Source organism: Pan paniscus, chromosome 20 (genome assembly GCF_029289425.2).
Source record: "Pan paniscus chromosome 20, NHGRI_mPanPan1-v2.0_pri, whole genome shotgun sequence".
Classification (NCBI taxonomy): domain Eukaryota; kingdom Metazoa; phylum Chordata; class Mammalia; order Primates; family Hominidae; genus Pan; species Pan paniscus.
This window is the reverse complement of record NC_073269.2, coordinates 5978052-5996612: the sequence shown is the minus strand read 5'-3', so window position 1 is coordinate 5996612 and position 18561 is coordinate 5978052. Positions and strand designations below refer to the sequence as shown.

At 61.6% G+C, this 18561-nt stretch overlaps 1 protein-coding gene and 1 non-coding gene across 25 annotated transcripts in view; both read left to right on the top strand.

Moving 5' to 3' along the window:
* Positions 1-18561, top strand: part of TCF3 (transcription factor 3) — a 42764-nt gene that overhangs the window by 20541 nt on the left and 3662 nt on the right. For 7 of the 24 annotated variants that reach the window (XM_034951783.4, XM_057300560.2, XM_063599748.1 and 4 more), the window contains exons 5-17: positions 84-162; positions 3865-3932; positions 5584-5716; positions 7296-7345; positions 8888-8990; positions 9080-9249; positions 9334-9466; positions 10304-10362; positions 10449-10527; positions 11640-11713; positions 12019-12177; positions 12259-12382; positions 15673-15808. In XM_034951783.4, coding sequence (XP_034807674.1) covers positions 84-162; positions 3865-3932; positions 5584-5716; positions 7296-7345; positions 8888-8990; positions 9080-9249; positions 9334-9466; positions 10304-10362; positions 10449-10527; positions 11640-11713; positions 12019-12177; positions 12259-12382; positions 15673-15808 — 1367 coding nt within the window. Of the gene's footprint in view, positions 1-83; positions 163-3864; positions 3933-5583; positions 5717-7295; positions 7346-8887; positions 8991-9079; positions 9250-9333; positions 9467-10303; positions 10363-10448; positions 10528-11639; positions 11714-12018; positions 12178-12258; positions 12383-15672; positions 16210-18561 lie in introns of those variants that run through there. The other 17 variants (XM_034951780.4, XM_055103285.2, XM_055103278.2 and 14 more) reach the window with 7 other exon arrangements.
* On the top strand, positions 14901-15004 carry LOC112437948 (U6 spliceosomal RNA). The gene has a single exon (XR_003026446.1). It is a non-coding gene; the product is annotated as a U6 spliceosomal RNA (small nuclear RNA).

The window sequence follows — 18561 nt, the reverse complement described above, 5'->3', positions numbered from 1 at the left end:
TCCTGCCTCTCCAGCTGTAATACGGGGTGGAGGGGGGGCCTGTGAAGCCCCAGCACCTCTCATCCCCACCCCATCTCCCCTAGACCTTCAGCGAGGGCACCCACTTCACTGAGTCGCACAGCAGCCTCTCTTCATCCACATTCCTGGGACCGGGACTCGGAGGTGAGTGCCCGGCCTGGTGCGGTCCCTCTGCTGTGCACAGATGTGCAGACGTGGGCCTTGGCGTGGCCAGTGCACGCACAGCGCCAGGCAAGTCCCCAGCGTTCACCCAGAAGGTGTGGACAGCCGAAGCCTCTGCCCGTCCTGGGAGCAGCTGCGGGAGGTGCAGGGGACGTGGCCCGGACTCCCTGGTACGGCACTCTGCAACTAGGCTTCCCCGCCTGAGCGTAGAGGCAGGGAGGCCATTCCAGACCCCACTTCCTCCCTGGGATTTCTGCAGGGCTCCTCCTGCTTCCCGGGGAGGGGTCAGCAGGGCTGGCCTGTGCCTGCTGGGAAGGAGGCGTAGGAGTTCTGGAGCCCATGCCCTTCCGCAGACCGGCCGCCCACCCTCTTTCCCTGGGGGGCCCTCCTGTTAACCGAGAGAATCGTGACTCAGGTTGGGCTCGGTGGCTCACGCCTGTAATACCAGCACTTTGGGAGACCGAGGTGGGTGGATCACCTGAGGTCAGGAGTTTGAGACCAGCCTGGCCAACATGGTGAAACCCCGCTTCTACCAAAAACACAAAAATTAGCCGGTCGTGGTGTTGGATGCTTATAGTGCCAACTACTCAGGAGGCTGAGGCAGGAGAATTGCTTGAACCCAGGAGGTGGAGGCTGCAGTGAGCCGAGATCACGCCATTGCCCTCCAGCCTGGGTGATGGAGCAAGATTCCATCTTAAAAAAAAAAAAAAAGAATGACGACTCAGGCCTGGTGTCTGGTCCCACCCCACCACGGAACCTGGGCAAGCGCCATCCTCTTCTGAGCCTCAGTTTCCCCACTGTGGGAAAGGGACCCTCCCAGAACCTTCTTGGAGGGAGGCGGTGAGGACTGGCCCAGCTCTGCAGGCCCTGCCCAATGCCAGGTGGGGGTTGGTGCCTGGCCTTGGGAATATTCCAGCCCCGCTGCAGGCTCACCCGTGCTGCAGGGGAACGAACCGACGCTTGGGAAGGGCCCCCTGGCCGGGGGTCTGTGGCTGGGTGGGGCTGACTGGGGCGCCCTCCTCCAGGCACCTGGGGCTGCGACTGGGACAGTGTCCCGTGTGCGGTCCCTCCTGCGGGTGACACAGGAAATCCCCCGAGCTTCACACGCTCCGCCTCCTGCGGGAGTGTCAAGTCCTGTGCCCCAGGGTTCGGGGGCTCAGGTAGGGGTCTTGGGGGGGTCCTGCTGCTTGGGGGGCTGGTAAGGGCCTCAGGGGTCCCGCTGTCGTGGTCACCCTCCTGCCCCAGTGCCTCAGCTGTGGAATTTGTGGTTTCATCCCTCAGTCATCCTGGGATGCGGGATCCTTCCCTTCTCCAGAACCCGACGGTTTGAGGCAGTGTTTCTGCTGGCTTTTCGTGGTGCAGTGGGGGTGTGCGCTGCTTAGAAGCCGGGAGCTGTGGGGCACTGGACCTGCTGCAGGGCCCAGGTGCTCACCGTGTACTCCTCGGCATTGTTGGCTTGCGGGGAAACTGAGGCCCGGAGGACTTTGGGGGACCCAGCCTTTTTTCCCTGGACCCTGAGGGGCAGCCCCTGTTTGGGCCCCACAGCGGGGCAGGGATGGTCCTGTCTCGCTTTGCCCAGCCTAGAACTTGGAGTACAGTAGAGTCAGTTGGTGTCCTGAGTAGGAAGCGAATAGCGTGAAGGTCGGGCGGGCGTGTCTGAGGGCCCACCACGTGCCACGGGCGATTTCTGCCCGTTCCCCTCACGGGGTAGGTGAGGCCTGGCCCCGCCCCCCTGCCGGGGGTGGCCCCTGTACCTGGGAGGCTGGTTCCTCACTGGCTGTTCCTTCCTCCCAGCCTCTTCCTCATACCCCCGATGGCCCCAGGGTGGGCAGGGCTGACGTGGGCAGTTCCCACGGCCCGGCCAGCAATGCCCAGAGCCCAGCCGTGTCCCACCTGCCACCCCCACGGGTGGGGCCCAGGCCATAGCCAGGCAGCTTGGAGAGGGCAGGCGGGGGTCCCGGGGAGGCACGGGGGGCTTTTGCCATAACCTCAGCCTCCTATGGCCTCAGTTTTCTCACCCGAGGAGCCGGGCGAGTGACTGCTGTGGCTGGGTGTGGCCTGTGGGGTGGGTCGTGGCTGTCATCTTCCCCATGTCCCCCCGGGTCACCAAGATGAGGAAACGGGAGGCAAAAAACAGCAGCATTTGTTCCAGGAGTTGGGAAATCGTTGAACTTTTAAAATTCAAAAATCGGGAAATTTTTTTCCTGCTTTGAGAATAATGTACATTACTCGATCGCGCGTCCCAGCCCCTCACAGCAGCCCCAGTCACATTCCGTGCCCAGTGTCAGCCAGAAGGGGATTTAAGTGGTTCAGGTCCTGAGTAATAGGGGTGCCTGCTTCAGGCAAGGCTGGATCCAGGTGTTACTGCATCAGCCCCAGACCCTCCACACTGGGGGCTCGCCCCAGCAGGCTGTCCCCCTCCGTAGCCCAGGCCCTCCACACTGGGGGCTCGCCCCGGCAGGCTGTCCCCCTCCGTAGCCCAGGCCCTCCACACTGGGGGCTCACCCCGGCAGGCTGTCCTCCTCCGTAGCCCAGGCCCTCCATGCTGGGGGCTCGCCCTGGCCAGCTGTTCCCCTCCGTAGCCCAGGCCTTCCACACTGGGGGCTCGCCCCGGCAGGCTGTCCTCCTCCGTAGCCCAGGCCCTTCATGCTGGGGGCTCACACTGGCCAGCTGTCCCCCTCCGTAGCCCAAGCCCTCCACACTGGGGGCTCGCCCCGGCAGGCTGTCCCCCTCCGTAGCCCAGGCCCTCCATGCTGGGGGTTCGCCCTGGCCAGCTGTCCCCCTCCGTAGCCCCGAGGCCTCACCTGTCCTTTGTCACTGAGCGCCCCAGGGAAGTGCTCATTGGTGGGGTGCAGGTCACATGCTCATTCGCGAATGAACCCTGGCCTGAAGGCTGCATGCTGGGCACTTTGGGGGAGCCTTGCCAGGGGAACCCAGGGGCCTGTGCGGTGAACCTGATGTGGTGTGCACAGGCCCCGGGGCTCCCCGCCAGGGCCCCCAGGCCTGTCCCCGGGACAGACAAATGCCTCTGACCCCAGTACCCCAGGGCATCAGCCCCTCAACGCCTGAAACAGAGGAAACTGAGGCTCAGGAAGGGCAGGGGCCTGGCCAGCAGGAAGCAGGGCCACTGTGAGCTCTGCTGTCCCCTTCCCGCCCCACCCCTGTGAGCTCTGCTGTCCCCTTCCCGCCTCACCCCCGTGAGCTCTGCTGTCCCCTTCCCGCCTCACCCCCTGTGAGCTCTGCTGTCCCCTTCCCGCCTCACCCCCTGTGAGCTCTGCTGTCCCCTTCCTGCCTCACCCCGTGAGTTCTGCTGTCCCCTTCCCGCCTCACCCCCTGTGAGCTCTGCTGTCCCCTTCCCGCCTCACCCCCGTGAGCTCTGCTGTCCCCTTTCCGCCTCACCCCCTGGGCAGGGCTTATGTGGGCTGCAGATGCTCAGAGTTGGCCCCGAAGTCATCGGGGACCCCTTCTTGTCCCCAAGCCTGTCATTGGGCAGGAGATGGGCATACTGGGGTCAGGGCTCCCCGAGATGGGCACACTGGCGTCAGGCTCTGCCAGCATCCTGCTGTGGCGCTCTCAGTCGTGTGCACTTACTGAGAGCCTATTGTAGGCACATGGCAGGCACTCGGGGGCCCTCAGGATGTTCCTTGGGGTCGCCTCCCACTAACCTTCCTTCTCCCCTTGCAGGCAAGAGCGGTGAGCGGGGCGCCTATGCCTCCTTCGGGAGAGACGCAGGCGTGGGCGGTCTGACTCAGGTGAGGGGCTCAGGCCGGGCTGGGGTGTATTTTAATTTTAAACAAATCTGTCACCCACTCTCTCTGATCTGCAGAAGCTCTCCTGGCTTAGCTAGGTTATGTTTGCTTCCTGGTAGCAGCGAAACCAGGCTGGGCTTGGGCCAGGGTGGGCTGCGTGGGTGTGGACCGGGAGCAGTGGGGAGGTAGGTGAGGACCAGGGAGGCCAAGGCCTGCGGGGCTGCCATGCTTAGCTGGAGGGGCTCAGTTGCCCTCTCCTCTGAGTGGCAGGCAGGAAAACAGGCCACGCAGCAGGCCTTTGCAGGTGTGGACTCCCTGGGGAGCCCATACAACAGGCCCCTGTGCAGCCAAGATCCTCACCCACGCTGGCCCTGGTTGTGAGGCTGGGGGAGGATGTTGGGGGCTGTGACCAGTCACAGGGGTCCCATGCAGCCTCCGGTGCTGGGCACCCCCAGGGTTCCTCCTTCACCCCAGGACTTCATCTCTGTCCCCGCCGTCGGCTCCTGGCTCTCAGTGGGGCTCGGCCTTGTCACAGGTGGGGCCGTCTGTGTGCTCACTGTGCCCAAGCCAGAGCAACAGTAGCCATAGTGATGGAGGGGGCCAGCCGGGTGCCAGGCTCTGCGCCAGGGGCAGACGCGCGTTTCCCTATCAGTCCCCGCAACGAGGGGCCGCGGCCTACGTGCCCATTTTACAGACAGGAATACACAGGTGCCCGGGCTCCCCATCCGAGAAGCAGAACTAGGGCTCGGGCCCTGCTCTCTGGCGCTCCCGGGTGACTCATCGAGCCCCGCGGTGGCCACACAGGGTGCGGGCTCAGGACAGGCCGGGCCTCGGGAGAAGGCCCTGTCCTGGGCGCTGGGCCACCCCGTGGGGCCACTGGATGATGATAGAACAGATGATTCTTTTTTTTTTTTGAGACGGAGTTTCGCTCATGGCCCAGGCTGGAGTTCAATGGCGCAATCTTGGCTCACCGCAACCTCCGTCTCCCGGGTTCAAGCGATTCTCCTGCCTCAGCCTTTTGAGTAGCTGGGATTACAGGCATGTGCCACCATACCCGGCTAATTTTGTATTCTTTGTAGAGACGGAGTTTCTCCATGTTGGTCAGGCTGGTCTTGAACTCCCGACCTCAGGTGATCCGCCCGCCTCAGCCTCCCAAAGTACTGGGATGACAGGTGTGAGCCACCGTGCCCGGCCTTAGAACGGATGAAATGCAGGAGTCAGTTCCGGGACCCGGCTCAGGGCAGCCCTGGCTCCCTAGGAAGAAAGCCCGTTTCACACTAACATGTACAGAATCCAACCGAGGGCTTTACAAAACAAAGCCAAAAAGATAGGAAGCAGCCGGGTGCACAGACGCTGAGCCACGCAGCTTTGTACTTTGCGTCTCAGAATCCGAGGAGCAGCCCCTTGGGTTGGCCACACTGGTATCTGTTTCTCAGTCTTTCGTTCTTCGTGAAAACAGCAGTGTGGGATGCGGTCAGTCTCAAGTCAGAAAAACACAGCAGGTGTCACAGAGAAACACTGTGACAGGCAGAAGGGGCATCACCCACTGAGGGGTGGGTCTGAGTGGCTTCGGCCTTTGCAGTTTTTTCTTGAATGGAACAGCCTGGGGTCTGGATGCCAGCTGGGCGCTTTCTGACCATCCGCTCCCCACCAGGCTGGCTTCCTGTCAGGCGAGCTGGCCCTCAGCAGCCCCGGGCCCCTGTCCCCTTCGGGCATGAAGGGGACCTCCCAGTACTACCCCTCCTACTCCGGCAGCTCCCGGCGGAGAGCGGCAGACGGCAGCCTAGGTGAGCGGGGTCTGGCCGGGGCATCGGGGGCTTCTGGGAGGGAGCCTGCAAAGGGAGGTAGGAGGCTCCCCGTTAGCTGAGGGCACCAGAGGGAGCAGACCCCGCACCTTCCAGGTCCTGGCTGGACGTCGGGCGCTCGGGCCGTGGGAGGGATGGATGGTGATGGGGGGTCGAGGCTGGGGCCGGCGGGCATGGCACGTCCAGGGAGAGGTTCCTACGAGCCTCTGGTCCCGAGGTTCCTGCAGCTGACGGGCACGGGCTCTGCCATGTGCTTTCTGTGTCAGATGCCTCATGGGGCTGCATCGTGGCTCCTCTGCACTGAGCCCTGCTGCACACGCGGGCATCCCCCGCGAGGCACGTCACAGCCTCGGGCTCAGGAGCACTGGACGGCGCCTTGAACTACCCGGGGCCCATTCCAGGCAGCACAGTCGCCAGGCATGGTGGCACTCACCTGGGGTCCCAGCTTCTCTGGAGGCCGAGACAGGAGGATCACTTGAGGCCAAAAGTTGCAAACCAGAAATTCTGGGCAACATAGGGAGATCCCATCTTTGCGAAAAATTTTAAAAATTAGCTAAGTATGGTGGCACACACCTGTGGTCCCAGCTACTCAGGAGGCTGAGGCAGGAGGATGGTTTGACCCTGGGAGTTCGAGGCTGCAGTGAGCTGCGATCGCACCATTGCACTCCAGCCTGAGCAACAGTGCAAGACCCTGCCTGAAAAAAATAAGCGTGAAATCACCCACAAAAAGCACAAAAACGTAAAAGATCGTGGCTCTGAATAGACCAAGGACAGGAGCCCCGTGATGCGGGAGGAGGCCTCTGTTCCGCCTCGGCTGGGCACGTGCGCCTGGGCCAGTCGAACTTTTCCCACTGTGTGCACGTCCGTGAGTGACCAGGAAGGCGCCTGAGTGCTGGTTTCCGGGTTATGGATTTTATCCTGTAGGCGAGTTTGCAAACAGCAGCCCCAGGTGGTGAAGCCTGACTGCATGGGATAGTCGGGGCCATCTTGGAAGGAGGGTGGGGCCAAGGGGCTTCTCAGCAGAGCCTTGGTTCAGAATCCACCAACTCCTCGTTTTCCAAACTGCGCGTCGCGGGAGAAAACCGTCGTGGTTCTTCGACATCTTTGGAGCCGTATAGATAGACCCGGGGCTTTTTGTTGTTGTTGCTGCTGCTGCTGTTGTGTTTTGAGACGGAGTCTTTCTCTGTCCCCAGGCTGGAGTGCAGTGACACGATCTCGGCTCACTGCAACCTCTGCCTCTCGGGTTCAAGTGATTCTCCTGCCTCGGCCTCCCGAGTAGCTGGAATTATAGGCGCCCGCCACCATGCCCGGCTACTTTTTGTATTTTCAGTAGAGACGGGGTTTCACTGTGTTGGCCAGGATGGTCTCGATCTCTTGACCTCGTGATCTGCCTGCCTTGGCCTCCCAAAGTCCTGGGATTACAGGCATGAGGCACCGCACCCAGCCGACCCGAGGTTTTTAATATATGAAACGGGAATTGTGAGGGTCTCTCCTCCAGGGTGTAGGGCAGGGGTTGTTGTCATGGCCAGTGGCCGGTTCTCACCCCTTTTGCTCCTAACAGACACGCAGCCCAAGAAGGTCCGGAAGGTCCCGCCGGGTCTTCCATCCTCGGTGAGTCGCACGAGGGAGAAGGGACCCCACAGCTCGTCAGTGGCAGTGCCAGGCCCTGTGTCCTGGCGAAGCTTGGGAACACACATGGCGGGGTGGGCCCCGAGTGGACAGGCCCCCTGTGATTTCTGAGCCAAGATCTGAGCTCTGACCTGAGCTCTGACCTGAGGCCGCCTCCAAGGGAAGGCGGGGAAGTTCTTCCCTAGGTCCAGCCTCTGTCTGTCTTGTTTTGAGAGAAAGGCAGTCCTGGTGGCTGAGGCCCCTTTAGAAAGGGCACAATTGTGCTGGGTGTGGTGGCTCATGCCTGTCATCCCAGCGCTTTGGGAGGCTGAGGTGGGTGGATCACCTGAGTTCAGGAGTTCTAGATCAGCCTAGTCAACATGGTGAAACCCCATCTCTACTAAAAATACAAAAATCAGCCGGGCATGGTGGTGCGTGCCTGTAATCCCAGCTACTTGGGAGGCTGAGGCAGAAGAATCGTTTGAACCCAGGAGGCGGAGGTTGCAGTGAGCCAAGATCATGCCGCTGCACTCCAGCCTGAGCAACAGAGTGAGACTCCGTCTCAAAAAAAAAAAAAAGTGGGGGGTGCCGCAATTGGGGCTCCCTGTTACATCCTCACAGCTTCAGGCTGCCCCGCATCCCTGCCTCCCTGCCAGGCCTCGCAGATGGTCCAGGCTGCTGTGCCACACTCCTGCGGTCTCATCTCGCTGGAGGGAGAGGGAATTTGCCGATTCCCTGGCTCAGTAGCCACCAACCACCCTCTGCCCAGTGCCTGTGCTGGCCCCAAGAGCCCTGGGCATACATCTCCTCACCCCTCCAGCCGACCAGCTCCCCACAGGCCTGGGTTCGGGATTAGAGTCAGGTTGGCTTCCCAGGCCAAAGGCGTGGTCAGGCTCTGCTCCCAACAGTATCACTCACTCCCCTCCTTCCCCAGGGTGCACTTTCTCTGCCCTGAAACCGCCCCCCAGTTTATTACAACATCAGGCCCACCCAGCATACTTTCCGCTCCAGCACAGCAGCAGACGTTACCAACAGGCCCCAGCCCCACAGTCCAGGCAGTGCCAGCCAGTCAGAGCTGGCGCTACTCACAGACCCCTCTTCCTGTTACTTTAGTGAAGGACGAATGTTGCTCTGGGACCAAGGGAAGCTCAGCACTGGAAGATTGATTCCAGCTGGGGAACAAGGGAGAAGGATGGGATGGGGTGTTGGAGCTGGGGTTTTGATGGGTCGATAGGAGTTTTCTGGATTAAGGAGGAAAAAGGTTTAGTAGGCAGAGCCAGATCCAAGTCCTCAAGTACAAAGGTCAGAAGTTCAGGGAGGCGGGAGGTGGGGGCTGGAAAAGGAGTAGGAGAGAGAGACCAGGACATCATAAGAACCTCAAACTTGGCCAGGGGCTGGGATTTACCTAAAGGGGGGTGGCTTTACAGGGAAGGGAAACGGGGTGGTAGATGTGCTACCAGGAGGGGACAGGAGGCCGGCAAGGTGCGTGGGCTGATCGTGGCCCCTCCGTCCTGACTGCACCCCCCACCGCCCACCTGCCCGCAGGTGTACCCGCCCAGCTCAGGTGAGGACTACGGCAGGGATGCCGCCGCCTACCCGTCCGCCAAGACCCCCAGCAGCACCTATCCCGCCCCCTTCTACGTGGCAGGTATATGGCAGGGCGGGGGCTCGCCAGGGATGGTAGGGCAGGGCTGGGGTTCCCCACTTGGCCCCCACCTTACCAGCTCCCCTCCACAGATGGCAGCCTGCACCCCTCAGCTGAGCTCTGGAGTCCCCCGGGCCAGGTGGGCTTTGGGCCCATGCTGGGTGGGGGCTCATCCCCACTGCCCCTCCCACCCGGTAGCGGCCCGGTGGGCAGCAGTGGAAGCAGCAGCACGTTTGGTGGCCTGCACCAGCACGAGCGCATGGTAGGACTCAGGGCAGGGGGCAGGGGGTGGGCGGAGGGTGGCAGTGCCCCATCTAACCCACCCTCCTCCTGCCTGACCCCCCAGGGCTACCAGCTGCATGGAGCAGAGGTGAACGGTGGGCTCCCATCTGCATCCTCCTTCTCCTCAGCCCCCGGAGCCACGTACGGTGGCGTCTCCAGCCACACGCCGCCTGTCAGCGGGGCTGACAGCCTCCTGGGTATGGCCCCTCCCTGGGATGCGGCCTCTCTGAGGGGACACTGGGCTCCAGGCAGGGTCTGGGTGGGCTCAGTGCGGGGTGGCGAGGACTCCACGGGAGGCGCAGGCGCGTCTGCTGGCCCTGAGAGCGGGTTGTTGTCAGTTCTCATTGTCCGCTGTCTGCAGGGCCTGCCACGTGCGTTGGGCTTGGGATGTCTGGAAACAGATCTTTCAGGAGCGGCTTTCCCGCCTTACAGCTGGGAAAGAGGCTCAGAGAGGGACTCACCCACCCAGGGTCGGAAAGGGACTCAGTCACCCAGGCTCAGAGAGGGACTCACCCACCCAGGCCCAGAGAGGGACTCACTCACCCAGCGTCAGAGAGGGACTCAGTCACCCAGGCTCAGAGAGGGACTCATCCACCCAGGCCCAGAGAGGGACTCACCCACCCAGGGTCAGAGAGGGACTCAGTCACCCAGGCTCAGAGAGGGACTCACCCACCCAGGCCCAGAGAGGGACTCAGTCACCCAGGCCCAGAGAGGGACTCACCCACCCAGGCCCAGAGAGGGACTCACCCATCCAGGCCCAGAGGGGGACTCACCCACCCAGGCCCAGAGGGGGACTCACCCACCCAGGCCCAGAGGGGGACTCACCCACTCAGGGTCCTCTGCCAGCGGCCTGTCCCCAGTGCCTCAACCCCTGCAGAGGCCGGTTTCAGGGGGTCAGACAGAAACCGGACCCGAGTCAGGCTGCTCTCCCCGGCGCAGCAGTGTCTGTGCAGGACGGCAGAACTCAGGAGAGCTTGCCGTCGGCGGCGGCACCCAGGCCGGGCTGCATGGGCCTCACTTCTCTTCACCCACAGGCTCCCGAGGGACCACAGCTGGCAGCTCCGGGGATGCCCTCGGCAAAGCACTGGCCTCGGTGAGGCGTGGGGCATGGGGGGTGGCCAGGCAAGTGACCTGAGAGGCCGGCCCCTGACCGCCGATCTCTCCTGGTCCTCCTCGCAGATCTACTCCCCGGATCACTCAAGCAATAACTTCTCGTCCAGCCCTTCCACCCCCGTGGGCTCCCCCCAGGGCCTGGCAGGTCTGTGAGGGTTTTGGGGGGAGGGGAGGCTGAGGTTGTGAGGGTTTGGGGGGAGGGGAGGCTGAGGTCTGTGAAGGTTTTGAGGGGGAGGGGAGGCTGTTTCTGGTGCCTGCACCTTGCTGGGATAGGCAGGCAGGTGGGAGGGAGCAGATGGCCCCCAAGGGCCCGTGGCATCGCTGGTCAGGAACCGACAGTGGAAGGGAGTCCCCCATGGGCTTGTGTTCCACTGGGCAATCCAGGAAAGCTGCCTGGTGGAGGCAACCTCCAAGCCAGCCCTCCAAGGCTATAGCACATAACCAGGCAGTGAGGGAGGGCTGGGAGGTGGCGTCCAGGTTAGGTCACAGCACAGGCAAAGCCAGGAGGCAGGACCTGGCAGTTCACACTGCGTGAACATGAGGGGACATTGGCGTGCCTAGCAGCTCCCAGGTCCGATGGGGCCAGCAGCGCCAGGGCTGTGGCCTGGACTCTAGAATGTGTGCGTGTTGCCATTTGCTCACCCACTGGGTATTTATTAGGTACTGACTGTTTACCCTGTGTGGTGCTCTGGCATGGGAGGGCAGACCCTCCTATCACTGTGAGGACGTGCTTGCTTATCGGCAGGGGGTGGGGGGCAGGTACAGGAGGAGGGGGAGTGAGAACTGGAGGTTTCCAGGAGGTCTGGGTGTTTAAAAACACCCGTGAGTCCTCATCTCTGCCCCATGGGAAGCGCCAGGAACCCTCACTTCACTTCGGCCTGTCTGGTCCCACCTGGAGCTTGCCACTTCCTTGCCTGCTGCTGGAGCCCAGAGTGGGTCAGCCAGGGTGGGGCAGCATGGGGAGGAGCCCCCTACCGTGTGCTGCCGAGCCACTTTATCCTCTGAGTGGGGAGTTGGATTTTGTAGATGGGGAAACTGAGGCTCAGAGATGGGAATGGCAGTACCCACTGGGCACCCAGCATCCCTGCCTGGCGGGGCTGAGCAGCTTTGCATCAGTGTGGGGTGCCCCGGAATGGCCATCGTGGGCATCACCGGAGGCTGGACAGGCACGGTGGTTCATGAATCCCTCCCCATGGGCATCAGGCCATGCTCACACCCTGCCCCTTTCACCCCATTCACGTCCCCACTCCCTTCCAGGGACATCACAGTGGCCTCGAGCAGGAGCCCCCGGTGCCTTATCGCCCAGCTACGACGGGGGTCTCCACGGCCTGGTGAGTGCCCGCCCTGCCACACCCCACCCTTCCCCGACAGAATTTGCAGGACAGATGCTCCTTGAGAAGGAGAAACCTTTTAGTTAGTTTCTTGTAAATAAGCCCCAAGCTGTTATTGAGGCCTCGTGGCCACCAAGGCACACACATTTTGTGTGCGCTCCCGGACGCCATATGCCTGGCATACGCAGCTTCTTGGGGAAGGGGAAAATGGGACCACCGGCCACTTGCATGTGGAAGGGACATGAATGGGGGCCTGTGGGGTCCCTCGGCTTGGGCCCCTCACCACCCATCCCCCCACCCTGCAGCAGAGTAAGATAGAAGACCACCTGGACGAGGCCATCCATGTGCTCCGCAGCCACGCCGTGGGCACAGCCGGCGACATGCACACACTGCTGCCTGGCCACGGGGCGCTGGCCTCAGGTTTCACCGGCCCCATGTCGCTGGGCGGGCGGCACGCAGGCCTGGTGAGCGCTGGGCGAGGGTGGGGCTGGGCAGTGGGCGGGGACCCGGCTCCCCCTGATGCACCCGTCTCCCCACGCCTGCAGGTTGGAGGCAGCCACCCCGAGGACGGCCTCGCAGGCAGCACCAGCCTCATGCACAACCACGCGGCCCTCCCCAGCCAGCCAGGCACCCTCCCTGACCTGTCTCGGCCTCCCGACTCCTACAGTGGTAAGCTCTTGAGCTTGGGACTGTCCGACTCCTGGTTCCAGTTGGGGAAACTGAGGCACTCTAGTGGTGGGGGTCAGGGTGGGAGCCCAGGGCAGGTGTGGTCACCGTGGGGGCACCTGGTGACATGGGCGCCCCAGTCAGCAACTTCAGGAGGGTGGGTAAGACCGGCAGGGCCGGCGTTGGCCCTGGGCGTGTGAGGTGGACGGCTCTGGGCTGCCTCTTCATTCGCCTGCTCTCAGACGCTGTGTGCCTGGCAGCGCTCAGCACTGGGGAAGAGGGGCGAGGGGTGCAGCAGGATGCCTCTGCCTCAGGGGAGACAGACCAGGAGCTCGCTGCACAGTACAGGTGCCACGGAGAAGGAACGAAGTGGCTGCGGTGGGTTGGGGGTTTTGTATGGCTTTGAAGATGGTGGCCCATGAGGCCACAAGGTGGTGTTTGTTTGGGCAGCATCTGGGAGGAGGCAAGAGTAGGCAAGTACCTGGAGGAGGAGGGTTTCAGGCAGAGGGCGCAGCCCAGGCAAAGGCCCTGGGGCTGGACTGCACCTGGGAGGAACAGCCAGGAGACCCGTGGGGTTGGAGCAGAGTGAGGAGAGGGAGAGAGGGAAGGGGGGAGGGCAGGGCAGGTCATGCGGGGCCTTGTGGGCTGCGGGGAGGACTTGGGATTTGGCCATGAGAAAGGTGGCAGCCGTGGAGGGCTGAGGAGGGATGGGACCTGACCCAGGTGCTCACAGATACCCTCTGGTGGCTGCTTGGAGGACAGACTATGAGTGGCATCTGGAGACCAAGGCAGAGGCCACAGGGCTGGTCCAGGGGCCTTGGAGGGGTGAGCAGTGGGTGGGCCCTGCATCTCCTGAAGGCGGGGCCCACAGGATTTGTGATGGACAGGACTTGAGGGTGAGAGAAGGCAGGGTGGCTCTGGGATTTCTGGCCCGAGCTGTGGGTGACACTGGGGCTGGGAACTCCGTAAGGAAGGGGACAAAGGAACAGGTTGGGGACAAATCTGGACCTGGGCCTGGGGATTGTTGAGCGTCTCAGACACCCATGAGAGGCCCAGGAGAAGGCGGGGTCATTGTGGACCCTGTCCTGGCCCTGTGCCTTCCACCAGCCCAGGAATCCTGCCTGCTTTCCAGGCAGACTTTCCAAGTACCTTGATTCTATCACCCCTAGGCCAGGGCATCTCACCGCAGTGGCTCTGCCCCCAGGGGACACTGGGTGATGTCTGGGGACATCTGCAGTTGTCAGGGCTGAGGGGAGCTCCTGGCATGGAGTGGGTGGGGGCCAGGGATGCTGCTCAGCACCCTGCAGTGCCCAGGACGGCCCCACCCCAGAGAAGGGTCCGGACCCACAGGTCAGCAGTTTCCAGGGGCAGCCCCAAGCTTAGTCTTTCACCCGTAGGCTCCCCTCTGTTTCCTTCCTGTCCTTCACTTCGTGTGCTGAGGCCTGGGCTGGTCCTGGTGGCTGGCGTTGGCTGATTGCAGCAGAGTTCACTGTGGGGAGCGGGTGCATTTCTGAGGCTCCCCCTCAGGGTACAGGGGTCTCAGGGGATGGCAGCTGGTTTGCTCCATGTGAGCCCTGACTGATTCCTGGACTCCCAAAGCCCGGGTTTTGGGGGTGGCCCAGGCCCTGCTGAACGCAGAGTGGCCGCATTCATTTGGGGCACTGTGTACCCTTAAGCCACATGTTTTGCAATTATTGTTCTTGAGCTTCATGAACACGGCGTCCCACTAGCGTGTTCTTTACATGCTGGTTTGCTGGCTTATGTTGTGTGTGGGGTACATGTGTGGTGTGAGCGGCTGGGGTCCCATTGTGAGTGTGCCGTTGGCCCTGGCCCGGGCGTGGGGCTGTAGGTCATTCCAACATCATGCTTTCCTGCCAACCTGCTGATCAAGGGTGTGATACACCTGTTGTCAATTCAGAGGAAAGGCTGATGAATTATTTTCCAAAGCAGCCAAGTTGCCCTCCCACAGGCAAGATTTTGACTGTTCAGGTCCCTCAACTTTGCTAGCTGACTGGGTATGAAAGGGTAGCGCAAAGCCACCCTAATTTGCATTTCCTTAAGCTGTTGATGCGCTGAAGCGGACTTCCACGTGTTTCTGGCCATGTGGTTTCCTTGTCTGTGAGATGCCTTTTTGGATACCTTGCTTATTTTTCTACTGAGTTACTTTCTTTTTGTCCTTTCCCATTGATTGTGGGAGATCACCTCCTGGTTGGCTACATCTATGGTGGGTGTCTTCTATTCTTTGGCAAATGCTTTTCTTTTCCTGGTATCTTTGCTGATCAGGAACTCTCAATTCTGATATAGTCCAGCTGACTGATTTTTGTTTTTTCTTTTTTACTTGTTTTGTTTTGAGACAGGGTCTCATCCTGTCACACAGAGTGCAGGGGCATGATCACAGCTCACTGTAGCCATGACCCCCTGGCCTCAAGTGATCCTCCCACCTCAGCCCCCCAAAGTGCTGGGATCACAGGCGTGAGTCAGCCACTGTGCCCGGCCTGTGTTCTTTCAAAAGCAGCGCTTTGAGCACTTGCTTGGACAGCTCTTGGACTAAAATGAGAATGATAAAGATTAGCATAGCATCTGCACAAGGGTGACGTGGACATTCCTGAAGTGTTCCAAAGTTTTATTCTTTTTTTTTTTTTGAGACGGAGTCTCGCTTTGTCACCCAGGCTGGAGTACAGTGGCCCAATCTTGGCTCACTGCAACCTCCGCCTCCTGGGTTCAAGTGATTCTCCTGCCTCAGCCTCCCAAGTAGCTGGGATTACAGGTACCCGCCACCACAGCTGGCTAATTTTTTGTATTTTTAGTAGAGATGGGGTTTCACCACGTTAACCAGGATGGTCTTGATCTCCTGACCTCGTGATCCACCCATCTCGGCTCCCAAAATGCTGGCATTACAGGTGTGAGCTGGTGTGAGCCACTGTGCCCATCCGAAGTGTTCCATATTTTTAAGTTAATGATTGAAACAGTTTACTTTCACCAAAAAAGAAGAGTGTTCTTTTAGCATCTTAGTAGATTCCTGCCATTGAGTTGCTGCAGAATTTCTACACACTTTGTTCCAAAGGTGGTAAAACTGTTTCCCTTTCATCTTGTGGTCCTTAATCTGTCTGGCATTGGTAGCTACACATGGCGTGAGGTAGGGATCCAGTTCTGGTTGTTGGTTTTTCGTTTTTATTTTTGGCCAAGACCTGGTTTTTCCAGGAAAGCCCAAGTCCCTCACCACAGGAGCACAAAGAGATATGTCAGTTGGCCCTGGAGGCCGACGCAGGCCCCTGACCCCAGGCCTGTTGCAGGGCTAGGGCGAGCAGGTGCCACGGCGGCTGCCGGTGAGATCAAGCGGGAGGAGAAGGAGGACGAGGAGAACACGTCAGCGGCTGACCACTCGGAGGAGGAGAAGAAGGAGCTGAAGGCCCCCCGGGCCCGGACCAGGTGCCAACCCACCCCTCGGCCCTCCCCACCCTCACCCCATCAGGACGCACATGTGCACAGGCCACACGCACACCGCACCCACACTGGGAGGCCGTCGGCGGGCCCCACGCTCTTCCCCCAACCTCACTGTCTCCCTCTGGCCCCCTCCCGGCGCCCTCCCCATAGCCCAGACGAGGACGAGGACGACCTTCTCCCCCCAGAGCAGAAGGCCGAGCGGGAGAAGGAGCGCCGGGTGGCCAATAACGCCCGGGAGCGGCTGCGGGTCCGTGACATCAACGAGGCCTTTAAGGAGCTGGGGCGCATGTGCCAACTGCACCTCAACAGCGAGAAGCCCCAGACCAAACTGCTCATCCTGCACCAGGCTGTCTCGGTCATCCTGAACTTGGAGCAGCAAGTGCGAGGTCAGTGGGGGCGCGGGCCACCAGCGTCCCCGCAGCGCCACCCTCCCTCGTGTTCCTGCCCTCGCTCTCCTTCCCCGCCCGCCTTCCTGGAGCCAGCCCTCCCTCTGCAGCAGTTGCCTCCTTGCAGTGACTGTGCCCTTCACCCCCCTGACCGCATTGCCATGACTGTCCACTCCTGACTGCCAGCCCTTCTCCCTGCCTGCCTCAGCATCCCCTCCACAGTGGGAGGACTGGACTCTTTCTGGACCCCTAGTCCTTCAGGCCTGGGCTCTGTGGCTCAGAACTGTATCTCCCAGCTCCAAGGGGCTCCCACTCGCCCTGGTCCTCCTTTCTTGGGAAGCCCAGAACCCAGCTCACAGAGGCCAGTATCCCCTGATCCCAGAGACAGGAGCTGGTGTGCAAACCACCCTGGCCCCTTCCTGTCAGGCAGATGCCACGCAAGGCCACATGAGCCCATCCCCTGCCTCTGACTCAGTTTCCCTATCTGAAGGTGATAGGGAAACTTCCTATCACCCCCATTTCCCAGGGCCAGGGGGAGGAAGGATACAGACAGACCCTGTCCCCACCCCCAGATGTGAGCTGACTCCTTCCCCCCACTGGCGCTGGCGGCTGCTTCCTTAACACCTTCCTTTCCTCGCCTGCACCCCGTTAACCCTTTCTCTCCTGCAGCACTGTTGCTGGGACCGGAGCCAGAGCCCCGGCCCGGCCCACGCGCTATCCCCTCAGCTCTAAGATTTCCGAGTCTCTGCAGCCGTGTGTGGCACGCCTCGCGCCCCACAAGCCCGCCTCTCTGCTGTCTGCCTTCCGCCCTCCCCTCCATCCCGCCCGTCCGTCCCTCTGCTTCCCGTGGCAGCCCCTCCTCACCTCGCACTTGCTGCCCAAGCACCGGGAGCGGCTGGGCTGCAACCTCAGGGCGTTTCCTCCCCCAAAGCCCCCCGTCAGGGCTTGCGGGAAGAAACCAGACCCGGGAGCACGCAGCCCCTGGTCCTGTCAGTTTGGTCTGTGCGCTTGTCCTGGGCTCCAGGGGCCGCCCCCACCACCTGGAGGGATCCCCTCAGGCCCCTAAGGCAGGGTGGGCAGGCAAGTGGGTGAGGCAGCCCCCTAGAGACTAAGACAGGGCACCAGGCATGCTGGGCACTGGGCCAGACCTTCACCCATTTCATCTTCACCACAGCCTAGAGCAGTGGGTGCCCTGATGGGGACCGGCATCCATTCTACCAAGTAGGAAGCCAGGGAACAGAGCGAGGTCACCCGTGCAGGGCCATGCAGCACAGAGGCCTGGGCCTGGACCCGCACCCCCGCGGCAGCAGCAACAGTGCCCACTCGCCAGCTGCATGCTGCTCAGCTGGAGAGGGGGCTCAGCCTTGGGCCTGGCACAGAACAGGCTCTTGGAACCTCAGAGCTCCTACTGCGACCATTCACGGTGGCAGTGACAACGGGGTTCCCGGAGGCCTAGGGAGCTGGCCTTCCCAGCCAGGGGCAGGAGCTACAGGGAGGGCTCATCTTGGGGCAGCCGGAGTTCACTGTAGGGGATGGGTGCATTTCTGAGGCTCCTTCCCAGGGTGTGGGGGTCTCGGGGGATGGGAGCTGGTTTGCTCCATGTGAGCCCTGACTTGAGTCCTGGACTCCCCAGTCCCGGGTTGTTGGAGTGGCCCAGGTATTTGCCTGCTGAGCCCGTGTCTTCAAGGCCTCCTCTGTCCACAGTGAGTCTGGCCAGGCCTAGCTGTCCATCACCCCGCAAGTGGCTGCTCTGAGCAGGGAAAGTCATCATCTTGGGAGGGAAGAACAAAGAGAGGAGCAGGCACTGGGCCTCCCCTGCCCCCAGCCCTGCCTTGGGGCCCACAGAGTGAGCAGGGTCAAGGGAGAAGCAGTTACCCTGTGGGCTCCCAGACGGGGAAGCAGGGCCCCATCTCCCTCCACAGAAACGTCTGGGAACAGTCAGACCTTGGGTCTTCCTGGGTGTGACCACATCCACAGCCTCCCCTAGAGCTGAGTCTGAGGGCACTTGCACCTGGGCAGCCAGTTGCGTACACACACAGGCGCCCCACCATGGGGCTCTGCTGCATTCCAGGGAGCACATTCGCCGCGTGCACAGAGAAGCACATTTTCACGCATGTGACAACACACACATCAGCATGTGGACCCGTACTGCTGCCCACACCAACACCAACACCAGCCGTGTACCCCCACTGCTGTCCACACCCACACCAGCCATGTACCTGCATTGCTGTGCCCGACACCAGCCGTGTACCTGCACTGCAGTGCCTGACACCAGCTGTGTAACTGCACTGCTGCCCACACCAACACCAGCCATGTACCCACATTGCTGTGCCCAGCAACGTAAGCTGTGTA